This window comes from Arachis hypogaea, chromosome 6, assembly GCF_003086295.3.
Source record: "Arachis hypogaea cultivar Tifrunner chromosome 6, arahy.Tifrunner.gnm2.J5K5, whole genome shotgun sequence".
In the NCBI taxonomy this organism is placed as follows: Eukaryota; Viridiplantae; Streptophyta; class Magnoliopsida; order Fabales; family Fabaceae; genus Arachis; species Arachis hypogaea.
In genome coordinates this window covers 118,772,456-118,791,313 of record NC_092041.1, presented here as the reverse complement: position 1 = coordinate 118,791,313, position 18,858 = coordinate 118,772,456, and the positions used below count along the sequence as shown (strand labels likewise).

The window sequence follows — 18,858 nt, the reverse complement described above, 5'->3', positions numbered from 1 at the left end:
TTATAAAATCTCAAATACGTAGTTTTATATATATTGATTGATTTTTAATGTACACGTAATATAATTATTTATACAAATAAAATAAAATATAATAAACTTTTAAAACCAGATACATAGTTGGATATTTGAAATTCATAATCACATGTCACAAATTAAAGTTCAAACGGGCAATTATAAAGGCAGCTAATTGATAAGATTGCTATTAGGTCCATAAAAAAAATGTCAAAGCTCTATGATGATGGCTTTTTCTTCCTTTAGCATTGTCCTTCTTTTATTCTTTCACTCCTTTTAAAACAAAAAGAATGAACTAAAGTATCTTGTGTAGATCCTAATTCTTATTCTAGATCTACATGTTAATTAGTTTAAGAGAAAGGGGAAAAAGAAAAAGTTATATATATGTTCAATGCATTATCGGCATGCAATCTTATTGTACCTAATTATGATGTGTTAGGTACTTCTTATGTGTAAAGCAGTTGTCGCTGTAGAGATGAGAAAGTAGATGATTCAAATTAAACAAAAATTGTTGAGGCTTGACGTTAGTTACTTAAAATTGCATTTTTTAAGATAGAAACACACTAATAATAAATATATAAATTTATTTATTTGTGAGAATATAGATAGAAATAAAATTTTTTAAATAAGTTTTATGTGCTTGCATAGGACATGGTCGTCGCATAGCAAACTAAACATAAATAAAATAATTCGAACCATGTGGGAGCAAATCAACATGTTTGCTGCTAGTTGTAATTTGTGTCACCCAATATATATTTTTTTTCCTTATTCTCAAAAAGAAAGATAAATTATCAATTATTCGCAAAAAGCTTATGCATCCACAAAGTAAGAGAAATTACTTTAGGAGAATCTTGAATTAATGATGATATACATTAGTTGATTTCAATGCTTAAAGCAGCAAAAGTGAAAGATAATATTTCTTTCGTTTTAAAAATGAAATAGAATGAAATGAACAATAATGTCCCCATATATTAAAATATATACCTGCAAATAAGCTCATGGCTATGACATTCTTTCTTTTGAAATAATTTTGGAAATCAATTCAAAATGTATTAGCATATGCATGCTATTGAAAATATCTTCAATCAATTTTATACATTGTGTGTGCATGGTGCATGCGTGTAAATACTAAATACTAAATAATTATTTCTAATTTTTTTCACGGTATTTTTTAGTCCGACAAATCAATCATTATTCCGTCATAAATCTGAACTTTATTTAAGGATTTACCGTTAACCAATGAATTAATGTATGCACAAAGCGAGAGTCGAATTTTTTACTAGATATTTATTTAAATAGACTAGTGAACTGACCACTATAGCAATCCAACTTGGTTATTTCTAACTTAATTTAACTTGAACTAAGTTGACCAACCATAGAGGTTCTCGTCTATAAAGCAAAAAGTGAAAGCTTTGCACTTGCAAAGTTTTTGGTTTTGGTGTATAGCTAAAATATTGGGCCAGTATTCTTTTTGTTTATATTTTGGGCTAAACGGCCATCACAATCTAACTTATGTTTGTTGATCTTTAAAAACAAAATATACAATCTAGTCCAAAAAAAAAGGAAAGAAACAAAACATAGAAGCAATACTCCATCGGTTTTTGGAAGAGCACCCCGATCCATATCCATAAAAAGAATAACATTATGGATCGGACAAAATTTAACATTTAGGGCCCGTTAATTATATTAAATAATATCCTTGTACATGCAGCAATCCATTGGTCAGCGGCAAACCCTTAGAGCTCAGTACCGCGATTGATTAGTCCTTGACCTATCGGGTTAGGAGATACCATGAAAAACCCAAAAAAGTGTATTTTAATCTCTGAAATTTGGCAAAAATTTTAAAAATACTCCTAAATTTTATTTTGTTTTAATTTTGTTCCAAAAAATTTTCAATTTGCATTAAACATACTTTCGACACTAAAATTTCAAAAAATTTAAGACCAATATAATAATAATACATAAAAATTATGCTTGATTTACTTGTGTTGAGGTTATTCTTATGAAATTATTGTTGAATTAGTCTTAAATTTTTTGAACAACTAGCCGTTAGGGATATATTTGATACAAATTTAAAATTTTTGGGACAAAATTGAAACAAAATAAAACTTAGAATATTTTTAAAATTTTTGTCAAATTTCAGAGACAAAAATTTTTTTTAACCAAAGACAGAGAGACTCGAACCCGTAAGTGAGTATGAGGACAAAAAGTATATTTTACCTATAATAATAATAATAATAATAATAATAATAATAATAATAATAATAATAATAATAATAATAATAATAAATAAATAAATAAATAAATAAATAAATAAATAAATAAATAGCAACTATATAATAATAAACAATTATTATAAATATTATTATTATCATTATTATTATTGTGATATCTAGAATCATTTTTGGAGAATATATTCATATATTTTAAGCATTTGTTAAACTGAAACAATTTCAAAGTTTAAAATGTTGTTTTTTTTAATAATATACAAAGAGTCCTACTACTTTCTTGAGCAATACGAAGAAAAAATTATAAAAATAAAATAAAATAAACAAAGAAGGGAGAAAGGAGAAAAAGAAAAGGATTGAGAATAGTAGCAAGTTTTATTGCTTCTCGGGGGTTTTCAGTTTTCATTCTTCAGCTGAGAAAAAGAAAGAGAAGCGGAAACCAAACCCCAACTCCAAACCTACCCCCAAACCTCTAAACGACAATGTTCAGAAACCAATACGACACCGATGTTACTACGTGGAGTCCGGCTGGGAGGCTCTTCCAGGTTGAATACGCAATGGAGGCAGTGAAGCAGGGTTCCGCCGCAATTGGCCTCCGATCCAAAACGCACGTCGTTTTAGCATGCGTCAACAAGGCCAACTCCGAGCTCTCTTCTCACCAGAAGAAGATCTTCAAAGTCGATGACCACATCGGCGTTGCCATCGCCGGACTCACCGCCGACGGCCGCGTTCTCTCGCGCTACATGCGCAACGAGTGCATCAACTATTCGTATACCTATGAGTCTCCTCTTCCCGTTGGACGACTCGTCGTTCAGCTCGCTGACAAGGCTCAGGTATCAAGGTCTAGGGTTTTCGGTTTTTTGTTACTGTTATGGTGATTGGATCGTGCAATTGCTGTGCTAGGATTTATTTTGTGTTTTGAAATGTTTGGATCTGCATATGCAGTTTTGGTGTTTTTTTTATTAATTTGAATTGTCAAATTTGACAGTGCTATAATTGTTGATTATGTTAATTGTGGTGGAATTGATTGGTTTTTAGGTTTGTGGTGTTATTTGTAACTGTGAGTAGTGATGAAGTGTGGAAGTTCTCTTTTATGATGAATTGAGGGTTTTTTAGTGTGGTTTAGTCATCTCGATTACGGTGCTAAAATTGGCTATGATGAAAGGATGATTGTATTTGGCATCAGCTATTACCAGATATGTTCAAATTCCGTTCTTTTAAGTATTTATTACCTTGATTTTTGACTTTGCAGTGGTATTGAGTGTTAAAAACAAAGTTTCTTTAAACTGGTACTGTTTGCTATAGTGTTAAATATGAGATGTTGTGGTTATGCTGCTTGTAGTTTGTACATTCTAACTAAGTGGCTGGAAATGATTACAAATCTGTTTTACTTTGTGATTTTTGTCTTCTGTTTTTGGATGTATTTGTGATTGACCTCAAAGTTAGTTATGGGATGTGCATTTTGAAATGTTGTCAATCTTTTCTTGTTCTGTTTAGAGGCTATTGAGCTGAGCTCTTAAATGTGAAATGACTAGTTAGTTGCATGCAAAAACTAACAATCTTCTTCGGTGTCTTTGCTGCTAATGTAATGGGAAAGCTATTTAGCTATGATGGGGGAATCAGTTCACCTAGTGTGCCTTGTGGTGAGTTATAGTCATTAACTAGATGTGCTTCCTCTAATTTGGTTTGTGAGAGGCCATTGGTCCAGTCTGAAGTTTGAATAGCTCATTGAATCTATGCAACATATTAGTGGAGTGAGAGAAAATCTTGAATGGGACAACATCTGTATTTAACACTTTATTTGTGTTATGCATATCAAGGCATAATATCTATGTCATGCAACTCTGTTTACCTGGCTTTACTTTGAAGATATGTGGTGGGGTGTTGAAGATATATGCAACTCTATGCATATTAAGGCATGCATAATGTCTATTTTGTAAATATCTACAAAATTGATGTATGAAAGAAAGAAGTATTTGCTGAATTTATTATAAGAACTCTTTCTCTTGTGATGCAATTTTAATGGCAGGTTTGCACCCAGCGGTCATGGAAGCGTCCTTATGGGGTTGGCCTCTTGGTCGGTGGACTGGATGAATCAGGAGCTCACCTCTATTATAACTGTCCAAGTGGAAACTATTTTGAATATCAGGCTTTTGCAATTGGTTCTCGCTCACAAGCCGCCAAGACATACTTGGAACGCAAGTTTGAGAACTTCATGAGCTCCTCACGCGAAGAACTGATTAAAGATGCACTTATTGCAACTAGAGAGTCTTTGCAAGGTGAAAAGCTCAGGAGCTCCGTATGCACTATTGCTGTGGTTGGAGTTGGTGAGCCGTTTCACATTTTGGATCAAGAGACTGTACAAAAGTTGATTGATGAATTTGAGATTGTTAGGGATGATGAACCTCCGGCTGAACCTCAGCCTGCAGCTGAGCAGGATGCTCCTGCAGATCAGGGTACCGGTGCTGATCAAGGTGCAGCCGCTGCAAGTCCAGATGTTGCTCCTATGGACATTTGATAATTTAAGCTCCAGCGATAGAGGGGTTAAGAACAGTTATTTACAGATGAGTAGAATTCATGGTGAGTGTGTCATGGGAAAAGATATCTCTTTGATGGATTTTATTTTCTTAATCATGTTGGTTTATGCAATTCTTCCATGGCTGATAACTGAACAATTTAGTGATACCGTTTGATAGACTTTGAAAGTGTTTGATGGAACGCTCAATTTACGGCTTCATTCCAGGTAAATCTAGTGAAATTAATGGTGAAAAATGATGCTCAAAACTATTACCCAAATTTGGCCAATCTGAGGCATATGCACCATACAATGCATGAATGTTTGCGATTGTTCTGTTCGCATATGATTTTCGTTTGTGGAGTGGGATGAAACTCGGTAGAAAGAAATGTTTTAGTTACAAATAGGGTAAAGAGAAAGAAAGCTCTGCTAAAAGTCACACTTGATGAATATATTGTGCGTATATCTTTGGAATTAAAATGTTTTGAGACAACGGTGCTTAGCCTTATAAATATTTGAGTTTATGGCCTGGAATCAACCATATTTAGAGCCGTGTTTGAGTTCTAGTAGGGGTAGCAAAAATAAAAAACAGTAACAAAACATACATGACACATTTTATATTTGTTTTTTATTTTTACCTACTATATTATACATAATAAAATATTTTAATATTTATTTTTTTGTGAAAAAATTATATTTTTTGAATTATTTATCTAAATGCTACAATTTTGAAACAAGTACTATTATAACTAAAAATTCAAATACAAAATAATTTATTTATAAACGGCCATTAATAAAAAAATTTTCATATTTTAAGCTTTTTTTTTTTGAGAGAGTTTATTTAAGTTATTTATTTTACTCAAATTAGCCTTTAAAGTGTTTCATTACTATGCATATGTTTACAGTGTAAAACAGTTCTAGAATGTTTTTTAATCAAATACGTGCATTTAGGACTATTATAATATCGAATAGTTTTATCAAATATCTATGCTAATATGACAATATAGGACTAAGTGTGTATGTAATTTTTTTTTTTTTTTTACATTGACTGTATCCAATTCAATTCATATCTTGTTTGATAATTTTTAAAATAAATAACTAAGTACTCATATACACAAGTATGAATTACTAAATGGAAACAATATTTGGAAGCTGCCTTATCTTTATGTTGGATAATTTAATAAGCTTATCTTCCATGCATAGAACAAAGCAGTCCAAAAAATGGAACACTATAGCTGCCATTTGATGGTAATAAATCAAAAGAAGAATAAAAGTGGAAACATGTATCTCAATGGAGGCTATTCATTCATTTGGATGTATCAGGCAAAAGAAGATCCTTTAACTGCATCTGCTTGAATATCCATTGCCAATTGTCTAATGTCACTTCACCACCAAGAGAACGAATAACAGCTCCACCACTGCATGCTCCTACTTTGCAACAATCTTCAAGTGAGAAACCCTTTATAACGCCATACAAAAATCCACTAGCAAAAAGGTCCCCTGCTCCAGTGGCATCGACTGCCTTTGCTTCCCCTATCGCCGGTACTCGCACAATCTGCGACAATATTAAACGTAAAACATAATTCAAGAAATGACTAAACATAACATAACTCTTATGATAATGACTTATTAACAATCAAATATCTCAATAGTAATTTGTTTTGGTACAAAATAATTTTCAGTTTGAGCTTAGCATGCCAAAATTATGGAAAAAATGACATTTAATTTTACACAACTTTCATTAGTTTGATTATCAAACTCACTCAATAGATGAAAATGAACCTAATAGTGATGATAGGTCTATTTGAATATGCTCTCCATCTTGAACACTAAGTTATATGTTTAAATAAAATTGATCATGTGCTGCAAAATCAAAATAATTAAGATAATATACCTCCTTTCCTTGTTTTGCAATGCATCCATTGGCACCAAGTGTTACTACAGCCCATTTGCAATATTCGGCCAAAAATTCTACGGCAGCCACCGGATCAGCATTTTCTTCACCCCTAATCCATTGCAAAGAATTTTGCCATGAACAATCAATAGAACAACATAACAAGTGAAACTAGATCAAGGTGAAGCTGAGTTGAATACAAATGGCAGCCACCTTAAAAGTTCCATTGCCTCATCTTCATTTGCAAAGCAAAGGTCTATGTTCCCAGACTCTATTAGCTCCAGGAGTGGTTGTTTGAAATTCCTGACCATCTTGCCAAAGTAAAGGGACCATATAAGATGAGTGATATAGTTTATATAGCTCATGTGTTTGGATAAGGTATCTGAGACAAATCTAGACACACAAAAGAAGTCTCTCTAACATGTTTGGTTCTAACAAGAACAAGACAAGAAAGAAGAAAACTTTTTCGGCACCAGTCCAACCAACTATGTTGGTGGTCCACGGTGGTCTAGGAGGGCAGTGTGATAAAATTTGTATCTTTCTCCCTGTCTCGACAACCAAACAAGTTTTTTCATAACTATTTCTCTATTTTTGTCTGAGAGACAGTATCCAAACACAAACTTTAAACTCGGATTAAGATTGGAAGATAATACATTTCGGGCTTTCGGCTAAATGACATCAGAACAAGTTGGGAGCGAGTGAGATTTGATTTATACCTCAAAACTAGCCAAATCCAAGGAAACAAGAAGACCTTCTTGTTTGGCTAAAAGAATAGCAGCTTTAATAACCTCCAAATTAAGTATTGCATATCTCATCACCAACCACTGAAATGTAAATATAACAGTAACTAAGAGTCACAGCAGACAAGTTGCCATATTCAAAAATATAATTCAGTTCAAAGGCTCAATATATATAATCCCCAACATAATGAAAATATCTAAATATGATAAGAGCGAAAGAGTCTTATGTGATGAAATGCTATTTAGTTGATTAAGTCACCTTGGAGCACTTAAAGTCTTCATTGGTCAATTCTTCTGCCTGCAGAATAATGAAGTAAAATTCAAACATTACAAAATTTAACTGAATCCATATATATTCTGCTCCAAACTCTACATATTCATTGAGAGAACAGAGTCATGTACCTGAACTTTCACAGCATTTGAGAGACATGGTCTCATTGTACGGTTTCCCAAGGCATCAACCAAGCAAACACACTGTTTCACAAAACCAAGTTGTCAAAATTCTTGCACAATCACTTCACTTGATATGTTATTTGCAAACACACACTTATTAATATTAGTATATAATTTTGTCTTTGACTGGTATCCGAACCCTATTATCAGGACTCAACTAATCTAGCTCGAGGAATTGTTGCTACCTCTCCTGACTAAGGACGAATCCAAGTGAATTGGGGGCATGTACCTCCACTAAAATTTGGGCATTTATTTATAAGTATATAAATTTATACATATCTTACTCTTGAGAATGTCTTATATTTGCCCCTGTTACTAAAATTTCTAAATCCGTCAATGCGTCCAAGCACAAGTTCCTTTCACCCTCAGGGCTCAAACTTGAGAACTATAGGAAGAGGGCAACATTGCCTACCACTCGAACATTCCAATGGTATTCGATTAATAATATGATGTCTATAGAATATAACTACAGATAAAATTTCTCTCTAATTTATTGATAAAGCAATTCTTTCTAAAACTGAAGACTGAGCAAACCTGTGCTGTGTGTCCCTTCTTCTTCCTCAGCCTTGAGAGGTCCACACCATTGGATTTCATGTTATCAACAAAGAGCTTGCATTGCTCATCGTCCCCACAAGCACCAATAATGCCACTAGAGATCCCAAAGCCACTACTTAGCCCTCTGATTGTGTTTGCAACACTGCCACCAGCCATGGTCTTAACCGGGCTCGAACCATCATCAGGGGATGATAGAACATGACTCTTCACTTCCTTCAGTATAAAATCAAGCTCCTCAATTCCAACCTGATAAAATCATTAAGAAAAGGAATCCACCAAGTTAAATTCTACACTCTCATGTCATGTCCATATTATACATTCAAATAGTATTTGCTACAATATGATGTGCATGAATAATGTGTCAAAATTATAGGATAGTTGATCAAAACATACATAACCACAAACATCTGTAATCCTCCTAGTAGGTACAATTTTGCTGAGTATTGAAAATTTCACAAGAGACATGATTCTCCCAACACCAATTAACTCAAAACCTACTCGAGGCTGACCATAGGTAAAAACTGTTAAATCGTTTGACATGTTTAACTAATGAATCTCACCTATCGTCTTCTATGGTGACTATTCACGTGAAACTATTCACGTGAAGTTGTCTTAGCATGAAAACGATAGGTGAAAAACGCGGTTTGACATATTTAACTAAATTTTCATCTAATAATTCTCGACTATCATTCTCGCATATCCACACTTTCTTCTGATTAACTTCTACTACATGATATAAGTTACCTTAAATATGATGTGATGCCTAGGAAAATATCTAAGACTAACATAACAACACAATATACCAAAAATGTAAAAGAAAATTGAGATACAAAACACAAGGACCTACCTACCTAGTACCTAGCAGTAACAAAGAACTCATAGAAAGTTATAGGAAACGAATTTGTTGAAGAAAAAAGAAAAAGTGAAATAAGTGAAGGGGGTTAATATATACAGGTATGGAGCCACCACGTTCACCGGGAATTTGATCTAGCAAGGACCAATCGACGCGAGCCACGTGGTCCACGAGGGCAAAGGGTTGGAGACCAAGTACGAGAGGACGAGAATGTTGTTGGTCGTGTATTGTAGTGTGGTTAGACAAAGGTTCAGCTCCCATTATGGTTTTTGTATGATATATTGATATGTTTAGTGGTGGTGTTTTTGGAATGCTATATATAGAAATAGAGAGAAAATAGAATAGAATAGAGAGATAGAGAGATAGAGAGAATTCTGAAATGAAATGAATGAAAAAACTGAAGAGAAGAGAAGAGGGATCAGAATCAGATGCCGCAGGCGCACGGTGCTGCTGCACCAAACTTCCGTGTATTGCGCTCCCTATTATTTTTTGGATTTACCATATGAAAAACATGTTAAAAAATAAAAATTAAATTAGGTTGATTTAGTGGTTACATCTTTAGTTTATTTAAATAAATGTAGGGTTTTTTTGTGACTAAATAAATATAGGGTTTGAATAATTTATAAGCTAATTTTAAATTTTTAAATAGAGTTTTGATCCTTAACGAATTAATTTTTAACTTGTTGAGAATTTTTTTTTACTAAAAATAGAGAGATTCGAATTCGCGACTTTTAGTTGAGTATAGAAAAACTATACCATTATTTAAGTTATAACACATCGTCGAAATAAGAGTTGCCGTGAAAAAAATAAAAAATATGTTAAAGATTACTAATTAAAAAGAAATTATAATAAATATGTAACATTTTAATTTTTAATATATTTTTTGTGTGTTTATTAAAATAAAAATTATTAATAATAATTTTTAAATATATCCTTGCTAAGATTTTTTTTAAGAGTTATACCTAAATTATTTCTGAAAAAGATTTTATTCATACAAATAAATCTTTATATTCCATTTTGTATGTTAGACAACTTTCTATTGTTAAATAAATCTCTATATTCCATTTTGTAGAATCTATAATTTCATCTAGAATGATTTGATAACCAAAATTTTCTGAAAATTAAAATAACCGTCAAAATTTTATTTTCTGAAGGCCAATATAGAATATTACTCATTTTTCTCTATTAAAAAAAAAGATTTACTAAGACATGGAGTAAAACTTAAAATTTAAAATTCATTTTTTACGGATAATACTTATTTAAAATTCAGTCTACCTTCGCTACATTAATTCTCTTTGTATTATACTAGTGTTAAACCCGTGCGATGCACGGGCTTATATTTAAATTTAGTATAACACTATCATCGTCGTTATATAATAAACGTGTTAAATATGTTATTTTATCTTTATTCAAAGTAAAATATAAATAGAAGAGTTTGAAGTTTATAATATTCTTGAACCATAAGGAGGGAGCCATAAAAAAATAAGAACATATATAACTGTAATAATAGCATGTTAATTTTACCCTAAATTTTATATCAAAAAGCTAATAAAAATTTATCGACAACCTAGTATCTTACTAACTTCATTAGAAAAGCATTTGGCATAGGATGTTGTGTTCCTTGTTACACATTTCATTTCAAATTTGAAAAAAGAGTTATAGATAAATTAGTTATATCTATAGTAAATATTTGTACAAAAGTGTAAATCATAACATGCTATTAAAATAAAAATAATATTATTCTTACCTAAATATTATTGAAAACCTCTTTGAACACGACATTTGTTGTTGATGACTTTGGATTGCCGTCTTCGTCTATAATTAAAATCCTGAGGCCACTGTGACTCTTAACTCTTGACAAAGCAACATAAAGTTGTCCATGGGTGAACACTGATTTTGACAAATAAAGCCGTACATGTGATAATGATTGACCCCGACTCATGTTAATGGTCATTGCAAAGCATACTGTTAATGAAAATTGTCTCCGTTGGAACTTAAATGGCAATCCTGAATCTGAAGGGATCAAGTTCATTCTTGGAATGTACACTTTATTTTCAATATTTCTACCGGTCACTACCGTCACTCCAATTACGTTGCTGTCAAGTTCGTTAACTATTAATCTTGTCCCGTTGCATAAACCTGAAGTCCGGTCTATGTTTCGCAATAGCATTACAGCGACTCCTGACTTCAAAGTCAACTTGTGATTGGGTAGTCCCGAACATTTGATGTCATTTAGGAACTCTGGTGTGAACCACTCTTGTTGTACATCTTCATTCTCATCAGCTTGGCATGTTGTGTCAGAGCTCAAATACTCCTTTTCCATCCCCGGAAAGATTGTCAAGACAAAATCGTTTACCTTCTCGACACTCTCAAGCGTGGGTGCAAGAATTGCCCTACTCTGAAAATACATGTAATCTGACATGTTTTGCAACAAATTTGGATATGCAAAGTCTACCAAATGAGAGAGAGGGTCATCAGTAGTTGTAATCAATAGATCATCTGAAATTTCAACTTCTGATTCATCACCAACAACAGAGCCAATATTTCCATTTCCAACATCAAGTATCCAATTAGCAAATCTCTTCATTTCACCTTCATCTTGATCCGAAGAAGACATTAGAAGCCTCATATTCGTATGCAGTTTCAGAACCTTACAAAATGACCACAGATGAGATGAGTTAATAGCGGATGCCAATATATCGTGTCTACTTTCTTTCGAAATCACCGGAAGTATCTGTCTGAAATCACCTCCTAGAACAACAACCTTACCACCAAATGGTTGATGTGTCTTATGTTGATCGATAACTGACATAAGATCCCTGAGCGTCCGATCAAGTGCTTCAAAATGGCAGTTGTACCTTTCCTCGCATACAACATATTGAGAACTCAAAATTGGATCCTGTTTTGGACTTCTCTGATATCTTCATTCACTCAAATTTCTCACTTTTACTTTGCAGTAGGTAATAATTTTAGTAAATTATTAAATATCGCCCCCTAAATAGTTAGTCTAGCTCCGCCCCTGACCCAGTCATATTCGATGTTGCTGAGAATATAGGTAATTTAAGAAGTAGCAATATCAACACTTTATTATTTACTATTGTTATGCTTTTTATAAACAAACAATTATTATTTAGTGTTCAAGTTTTAAAATTCAAACTAAGATATGGTTATATATTATAATTTTTGTATTTGAACATTGATTTATTGTAATTCTTATTGTTTGATTAACGTGCATGTAAAACTTAAATCTTGAGGTTGGCACAATAAAATTGTATTATATGATCTCATCTTTTTAATCCATAAATTGTATTTTTCGGTAATCTTTTATAAATATTATTTTTATACTTATCAGTGTTAAAAATTATTGTTAATAATTATTTTTAACACTGATAATAACTAATTGTAATATTTTTGGCTATGCACGCTTCTTCTAATTTTTTAGTATCTAAATTTGAATTAGATGTACTTGCTCCTGTAATCATTAGAGATAATACATCAAGTAATTTATATTATAAAAAAAATGAATATATGTTAAATATTTGAATCAGCTGAATTATGAATATATATTATGAAGGTAATATTAAAGATAAAAGAAGTAAAATTTTAGCTTTGTGATAATTACAATCTATCATGCTTATCTTACCATGTCTCTTTTGAAGTAGCATAGTCTTCCTATTCAGTCTTGCATCCCTTTGCAATCTAATTCGATTTGTGTACTCCAATGAATCTATAATAATTATGTAGCATATACCAAAGATTGTTTTTAATAGACCAATTGAAAAGTTAAATGTTTGGTCTTTAAGTAATAAAAGCATATTAACATACGCTGGCTTTGTAATTGGTCGATATGGTTTGATGTTTGTTGAAGATATTGCTGACTTGTCTGATGACATGGGCTATCATATGCTTCACGTGTGATACCCGAATTACTAATATCACTAATATTGGAACATCGTTCTTTTTCATCTACAGAGTGTAGATTAGTAGTTGGAGACCTTGATCGATATGGTGTTGGATTATTACCTAATAAGATAACTCGAGATATTATTTTTGAACATATTTTCTGTTAAAGTTTATAATTGAATAAATAGTAGAAAAATCAAAATACATAAAGTGCATGTCACATAAGCAAGTTCCAAAAAAAAATCTAAAAATAAATCTGTATTAATACTATTTGTAATGTTCGACAACACCGACTCAAAATGCACACCATTGAAACTATCACTCGAATTTCCTGTAATTTTTTCGTAAACAAATTTAGTAACATATTACGAAGACAATGTAAATTAATAATTTATTACTTGTCAATAGCTAAATAATATATAGAAAATATTGTATTTTATGGGCTTTCATTCGGCCAAACTACTCATGACATGTTAGTTATTTTGTATACCCAATAAAAACTAAATATATAGAACTGACATACTTAAAAATACCAAATAAAAAAATATATTATTCTAACCTAAAAAAAATGATAAAATAATTAATTATTTTTTTATATGAAATCTACCTTGAAATGTGCTTCACTTTGTATTTTCTTTGTCTTTTAATATCAATTTTCTCTTTAATATAATCTTGCTTCTCTTTGGACTTCTTGCATCTTTCAATATATACCTAAAAATATCAAATAAATAAATTTTTGACTAATTAAAAATATATATACATTATACATAATACATTTTTATTATCAAATTTTTTATATTATTAAAAAAAATAAAATAGTACACATATGACAGCGTTTGATTTTGGTATATATGTCCATCAAAACATAGATACAGGATTACCCAGGAGTACATATATGGTGTTTGTTTACTGAGACAAAAATAATGAAAGACATAGTCATACACAAATACCCATTAAAAACATGTATTTTGTGTCTCTTTAGAATGCTAAAACACTAATTTTTAACTTGAGACACTAATTTTTTACAATTTTTTCTCATGTCTAACTTACCAAATAGAATATGAAATTAGTGTCTTCTTATGTCTATGTAAAATTGCACAAGTTTTATTTTCAATGGCTGCTTTAATTTCTTTTTTATTCTCGTTTATTTAGTTACGTAAACATATTTTACAGAAAATAATATATTTTTTTATAAAAGTGTCTTTTTTCAAATAAATATAAGTTTAATCTCACGATCAATAAATTCAACTTATAGTTAAAATCTTTTTTTCCATTTCCTTAAATAAAGAGATTGAAAATGAATAACTTATGAGTAAAAAAGAGAAAAAGATGAAAATACCTCTATTGTTGTGCTGAGATAATCTAAAAAATAACCATATAAACGAATTAAATAGAAAAAAAAATTATAAATGTGACAAATAAAAAAAAATTAATTTAAAAATCAAAATGGTTAAGAAGCCACTTAATTAGGAATTAGTATTAGAATTTTAAATTTCAAATTTTTAAATAGAGTTTTCTAATTAGCTAGTGCAAATTTAAAATTTTTAAATAAACTTTTTTAATTAAACGTTTGTTATTCATTAAGAATATAGGAATTTGTTAATTTAAAAATAATTTTTATTAGTTTCGTCATAAATAGTATCAATCATATTATTTATCGATAAAAATAAATAAAATTAAATACAATCTAAAAATTAATAACCTTATAAATTACGTAAATTTAGAAAAAAATACTTAAAAAGAGAGAAAAAGATGAAAGTACTTCTACTGTGGAGAGACAATCTAAAAGATAATAATAAAAATTTATAAGTGTGACAAGTAAAAAAGTTTAAATTTAAAAATCGAAATAGTTAAAAACTTACTTAATTAGAAATTAGTATTAGAAATTCAAATTTAAAATTTTTAAATAGAATTTCTTAATTAGCTAGTATAAATTTTAAATTTTTAAATAAATTTTTCTAATCAAACATCCATTGTCCATTAGGAATATAGAAATTTGTTAATTTAAAAATTATTTTTTTTAGTTTCATCATAAATAGTATTAACTTTATTATACTTTTTCTAAAATTTAAACAGTATTATATTTTTTTTAAATAGTATAAATAACTTCACATCTTAATAAGATAATTCTATTTACTTTATTATAATCCTTTATAATTAGCATAGTAGCTTATAAATTATATAAATTTTTAAAAAATATTCTCAAACTCAATTGCTTACGTAAAAATTAAAAAAAAGTATATTTGAATTTAAATTTAAAATTCTAAATATAATACTTTAATTAAAAATTATAATTAGATTTTTTTAAATAAGTACACATTAAAAATTAATAATTAACTTAATTGTATCAACAATAATTCAAAGAAGAAATTTATAACTTTATGACATTAAATATTAAATTAAAAATTATCAGAATATCAACGGTGAGAATCAAATTAAAAATAAAACCACAAGTAATAACTAAATAACTTCAATTTATATTTAAAAAAATTCGAAATTTCAAACATAAAAATCGAAAAGAACAAAAAAAAAATAACAACTCAAGAAAATACAATGTTTCCACCAAAACAAACATATACTTGGCATTATTCTATTAGATAGACTCTAAATGGGATTCTCAAAACATGTGCATCAAAATTCTCAAGTTTCTTTCTCAATATTGATCTTCTTGCAAGTTGAGGTATCTCCTTCCACCTTCGAAACTTCTGACTCCAAGGATAGTCGCTTAGTTGGTGTAATAGCATTTTCCAATAATTCGGATTCATCATTGGCCGTAACTTCATTGGAGAATTCAATCAACAAATTCTGTACAAAAAACTACGTTAAATTAAAGACTTCTTTCTAACCTTTGATTTTATCTCACTAATATATTTTGAATAAAATTAAGATCTAATTTTGAGAGAACAAAAAAAAAATATATTTTTTGAACAAATACCTTAGCACCTTTTACTTTCTCCCCTTCAATGATTGATGATGTCTTTGAAATTGGAAGCAAACCACCGGTGTAGTCAACTTCCTAAAATTATAATTAATTATTATTTATAAATTAGATACTACTAATGACCAAGAAAGCAAAAAATAAATTAATTTTCAATAGAAAGTACACTTATATATACTCACAATTTGAATACGGTGAGCCTCTTTGAATTTATTTATGAGATCCACATTATCAGTTATCTTCTTAACTTTATAAGAAGGGGAAAAATGTGGATTATCAGATATTTGAACTTCAACGATGAAGAGAAAGATCTTATCAATTAGGTTGAGTAAAAGTGTAGGTGTATCCGATAGATCTCCTTTCTGCAGGGTATTACATAATATATTAATAATAAATAATATAAAAAGTACCAATAAAAATATCTTCACTAATGCTTTTAGAAATAAATATTGGTTAGATCTTACCAATAGGAGTGGATCAAGTATCTCTACACAGCTCTTTCCCAAAACTTGTTTTACCTCTTTGTCAAAGACTACATAACATGCACGTTAGAACCATCAATGACACCAAGCTTTATTCGATACCTGCTTAAAAAAGAAAATAACATAAAAAAAAGTTAAATATAGACTTATTCAATATCTAATCAAATGTACATAGACTTTAATTTAAAAAAATAAATAAATAACCTTGGAGTCATGGATAAAAGGATATTAGTAGAAAACTCGTGTCTTCATCGAGCCAAACCATCTCAATTGAGTATGGCAATGGAGAATTTCCGTAATTTGATAGTGTCCATAACTGTATCACTCGTATACGTACACACAAATTGTCGATTGTAGGATTGATGTACTTTAAATTGTGGTGCTTTACATCTCTCATAATTTATCCTTTTATAGTTGCATCATAACTAAATTTTTTTAAATTTGGTTGACTTTAATTTAAAATTTAAAAAACAACAACCTAAGTAAAACAACCCAAACAAATAAAACAATTTAAAATTTAAAAAATAACCACCTAAGTAAAACAACCCAAACTTAAAATTTGAAAATAACAACCTAAGCAAATAATAATTTATAATTTATAAATATAAATCTAAAAATTTCTAATGACGACACGTAAGCAAATAAACTCCCAAACTCAACGTATGAGCGCCACGTCAGCAAATGAACTCCCCATTTGTATTACTATAAAGATAAAGATTGTACTTGCTTTTGCTACTTTTTTTTTGGCTCTATTATGTGTTGTTTAATATTGGGAAATAAATTTCTTATGCCATTTATTTTTCATAAAGTTAGTACATAAAAATTTTTCACCATTTTTTACTAAATTTATTTAAGTATCTTTTCCATGAAAGTAAGAGATATGCAAGAAAAGATATAATAATCAGTTAATATTTAAATGATTGAATATTTGTATTGATATAATTTATATCTAATTGCAAACATTAAACTTGTCTACAAAAGCTTGGCCATGTTTATATCTGGTAGAACATACTCTTAAAATATAAGAATAAATTGAAGGTTTTTACAAAGAACTTCATATATATATATATATATATATATATATATATATATATATATATATATATATATATTATATATATATATATATATATATATATATATGGTGAACGTGTAATTTAGCTTTTCGTCACTTCCTTTTATCTAATATTTATTTTTTTGTTGAAATAAAAGAAAAAAAACTAAGATATTCATGATAGTGTTGATAGATTGGTCAATGATCAAATAAAGATGAAAATCTAACTGAATAGAGCTACTATATTTGAGAATTCAACATGCAAAGTATATATATTAGTGATAGGAACTATAATATATATCTATAATATCACTCGTTGTTCATGGGAAATGGATGATTTGTTTTCTTGTCAATAAATGATTTTAATGGATTAATTATTCCATTATCACATCATTATTAACTGATCTCTAATTTTTGCATAGACAAAATCCTGCTTTTTTTTAGTTACAAAATCGAGATTGTATTTGGTTATTGTGTCAATATAAATGAGACATCGATGTAAATACACAAAAATATATAAATATAAATAAGACAGATATAAATATACAAGAGTACATAAATACATAAGATATTAATTTTATATTGTGTTTGATAAGTTAGACAGAAAAAAAAATTATCAAAAAAATTAACATTTTAAATTAAAAATTTGTGTCTTCATCATTTTTGTTATACATGTACTTAAGCCAAAATAAGGGATTGAGGGTACCATTTTCTGGAACACTATACCATTTGACTATAACTCATTAGCATTTGTTTATTTTTTTGGTATTGTAATGAATGGAAAATTTATTATTTATTTTATATATTTTTTCATATAAAATTATTCCTAAATTGAATGGCCTGAAAAAGAATCTAGCATGATGAGCAAATGGCGGAAGGTATGCATTATAAAGATGACATAGAATTCCAAAGTCATTGTGGATTTGTATACTTATAATATGGATTTGAATCCTCTAAAGTTTGAATTTTACTTTAGAAAGTAAAGTGTGATCTCTCACCAATGATTTCATAGGTGGAACCAAGAATAAATATGAAAGAGAAACTATTCAAGGGTAGAAGATCACACTTTACTCTTTAAAGTGAAATTCAAACTTTAGAGGATCCAAATCCTTATAATATAGGCAATGATTTAAAGATAAATGTATTAAATACAACAAAGTAATTTAACAATCACTATTCACTTTATCCGAAAAATGATATTGAGATAAGGTTGATAATGCATTTTCATATT

General features: G+C 29.5%; 2 protein-coding genes across 2 annotated transcripts; one reads left to right on the top strand and one right to left on the bottom strand.

Moving 5' to 3' along the window:
* The first annotated feature begins 2,467 nt into the window (after nucleotides 1-2,467).
* On the top strand, nucleotides 2,468-5,036 carry LOC112697988 (proteasome subunit alpha type-1-B-like). Its single transcript, XM_025751417.2, has 2 exons — nucleotides 2,468-3,073; nucleotides 4,270-5,036. The coding sequence occupies exons 1-2, from the start codon at nucleotides 2,723-2,725 to the stop codon at nucleotides 4,756-4,758; spliced, it is 840 nt and encodes a 279-aa protein (XP_025607202.1). The 5' UTR covers nucleotides 2,468-2,722; the 3' UTR covers nucleotides 4,759-5,036.
* A 735-nt stretch (nucleotides 5,037-5,771) lies between these two features.
* On the bottom strand, nucleotides 5,772-9,721 carry LOC112697987 (uncharacterized). The gene is made up of 8 exons (XM_025751415.3): nucleotides 9,350-9,721; nucleotides 8,377-8,643; nucleotides 7,792-7,863; nucleotides 7,649-7,687; nucleotides 7,366-7,473; nucleotides 6,863-6,960; nucleotides 6,650-6,761; nucleotides 5,772-6,310 (listed from the first exon to the last, which is right to left on the bottom strand). Exons 1-8 carry the CDS (start codon nucleotides 9,509-9,511, stop codon nucleotides 6,062-6,064), a joined length of 1,107 nt encoding a protein of 368 aa, XP_025607200.1. The 5' UTR covers nucleotides 9,512-9,721; the 3' UTR covers nucleotides 5,772-6,061.
* Nucleotides 9,722-18,858: the final 9,137 nt, after the last annotated feature.

Excerpts from the sequence above, each read along its gene's own strand:
- LOC112697988 (XM_025751417.2), top strand. The coding sequence starts at position 2,723 with ATGTTCAGAAACCAATACGACACCGATGTTACTACGTGGAGTCCGGCT. Across the intron at positions 3,074-4,269 it reads AGCTCGCTGACAAGGCTCAG|GTTTGCACCCAGCGGTCATG; the intron begins GTATCAAGGTCT and ends TTTTAATGGCAG.
- LOC112697987 (XM_025751415.3), bottom strand. The coding sequence starts at position 9,511 with ATGGGAGCTGAACCTTTGTCTAACCACACTACAATACACGACCAACAA. Across the intron at positions 7,864-8,376 it reads AGAAGGGACACACAGCACAG|TGTGTTTGCTTGGTTGATGC; the intron begins GTTTGCTCAGTC and ends TTTGTGAAACAG. Across the intron at positions 6,762-6,862 it reads GAGGCAATGGAACTTTTAAG|GGGTGAAGAAAATGCTGATC; the intron begins GTGGCTGCCATT and ends GCAATGGATTAG.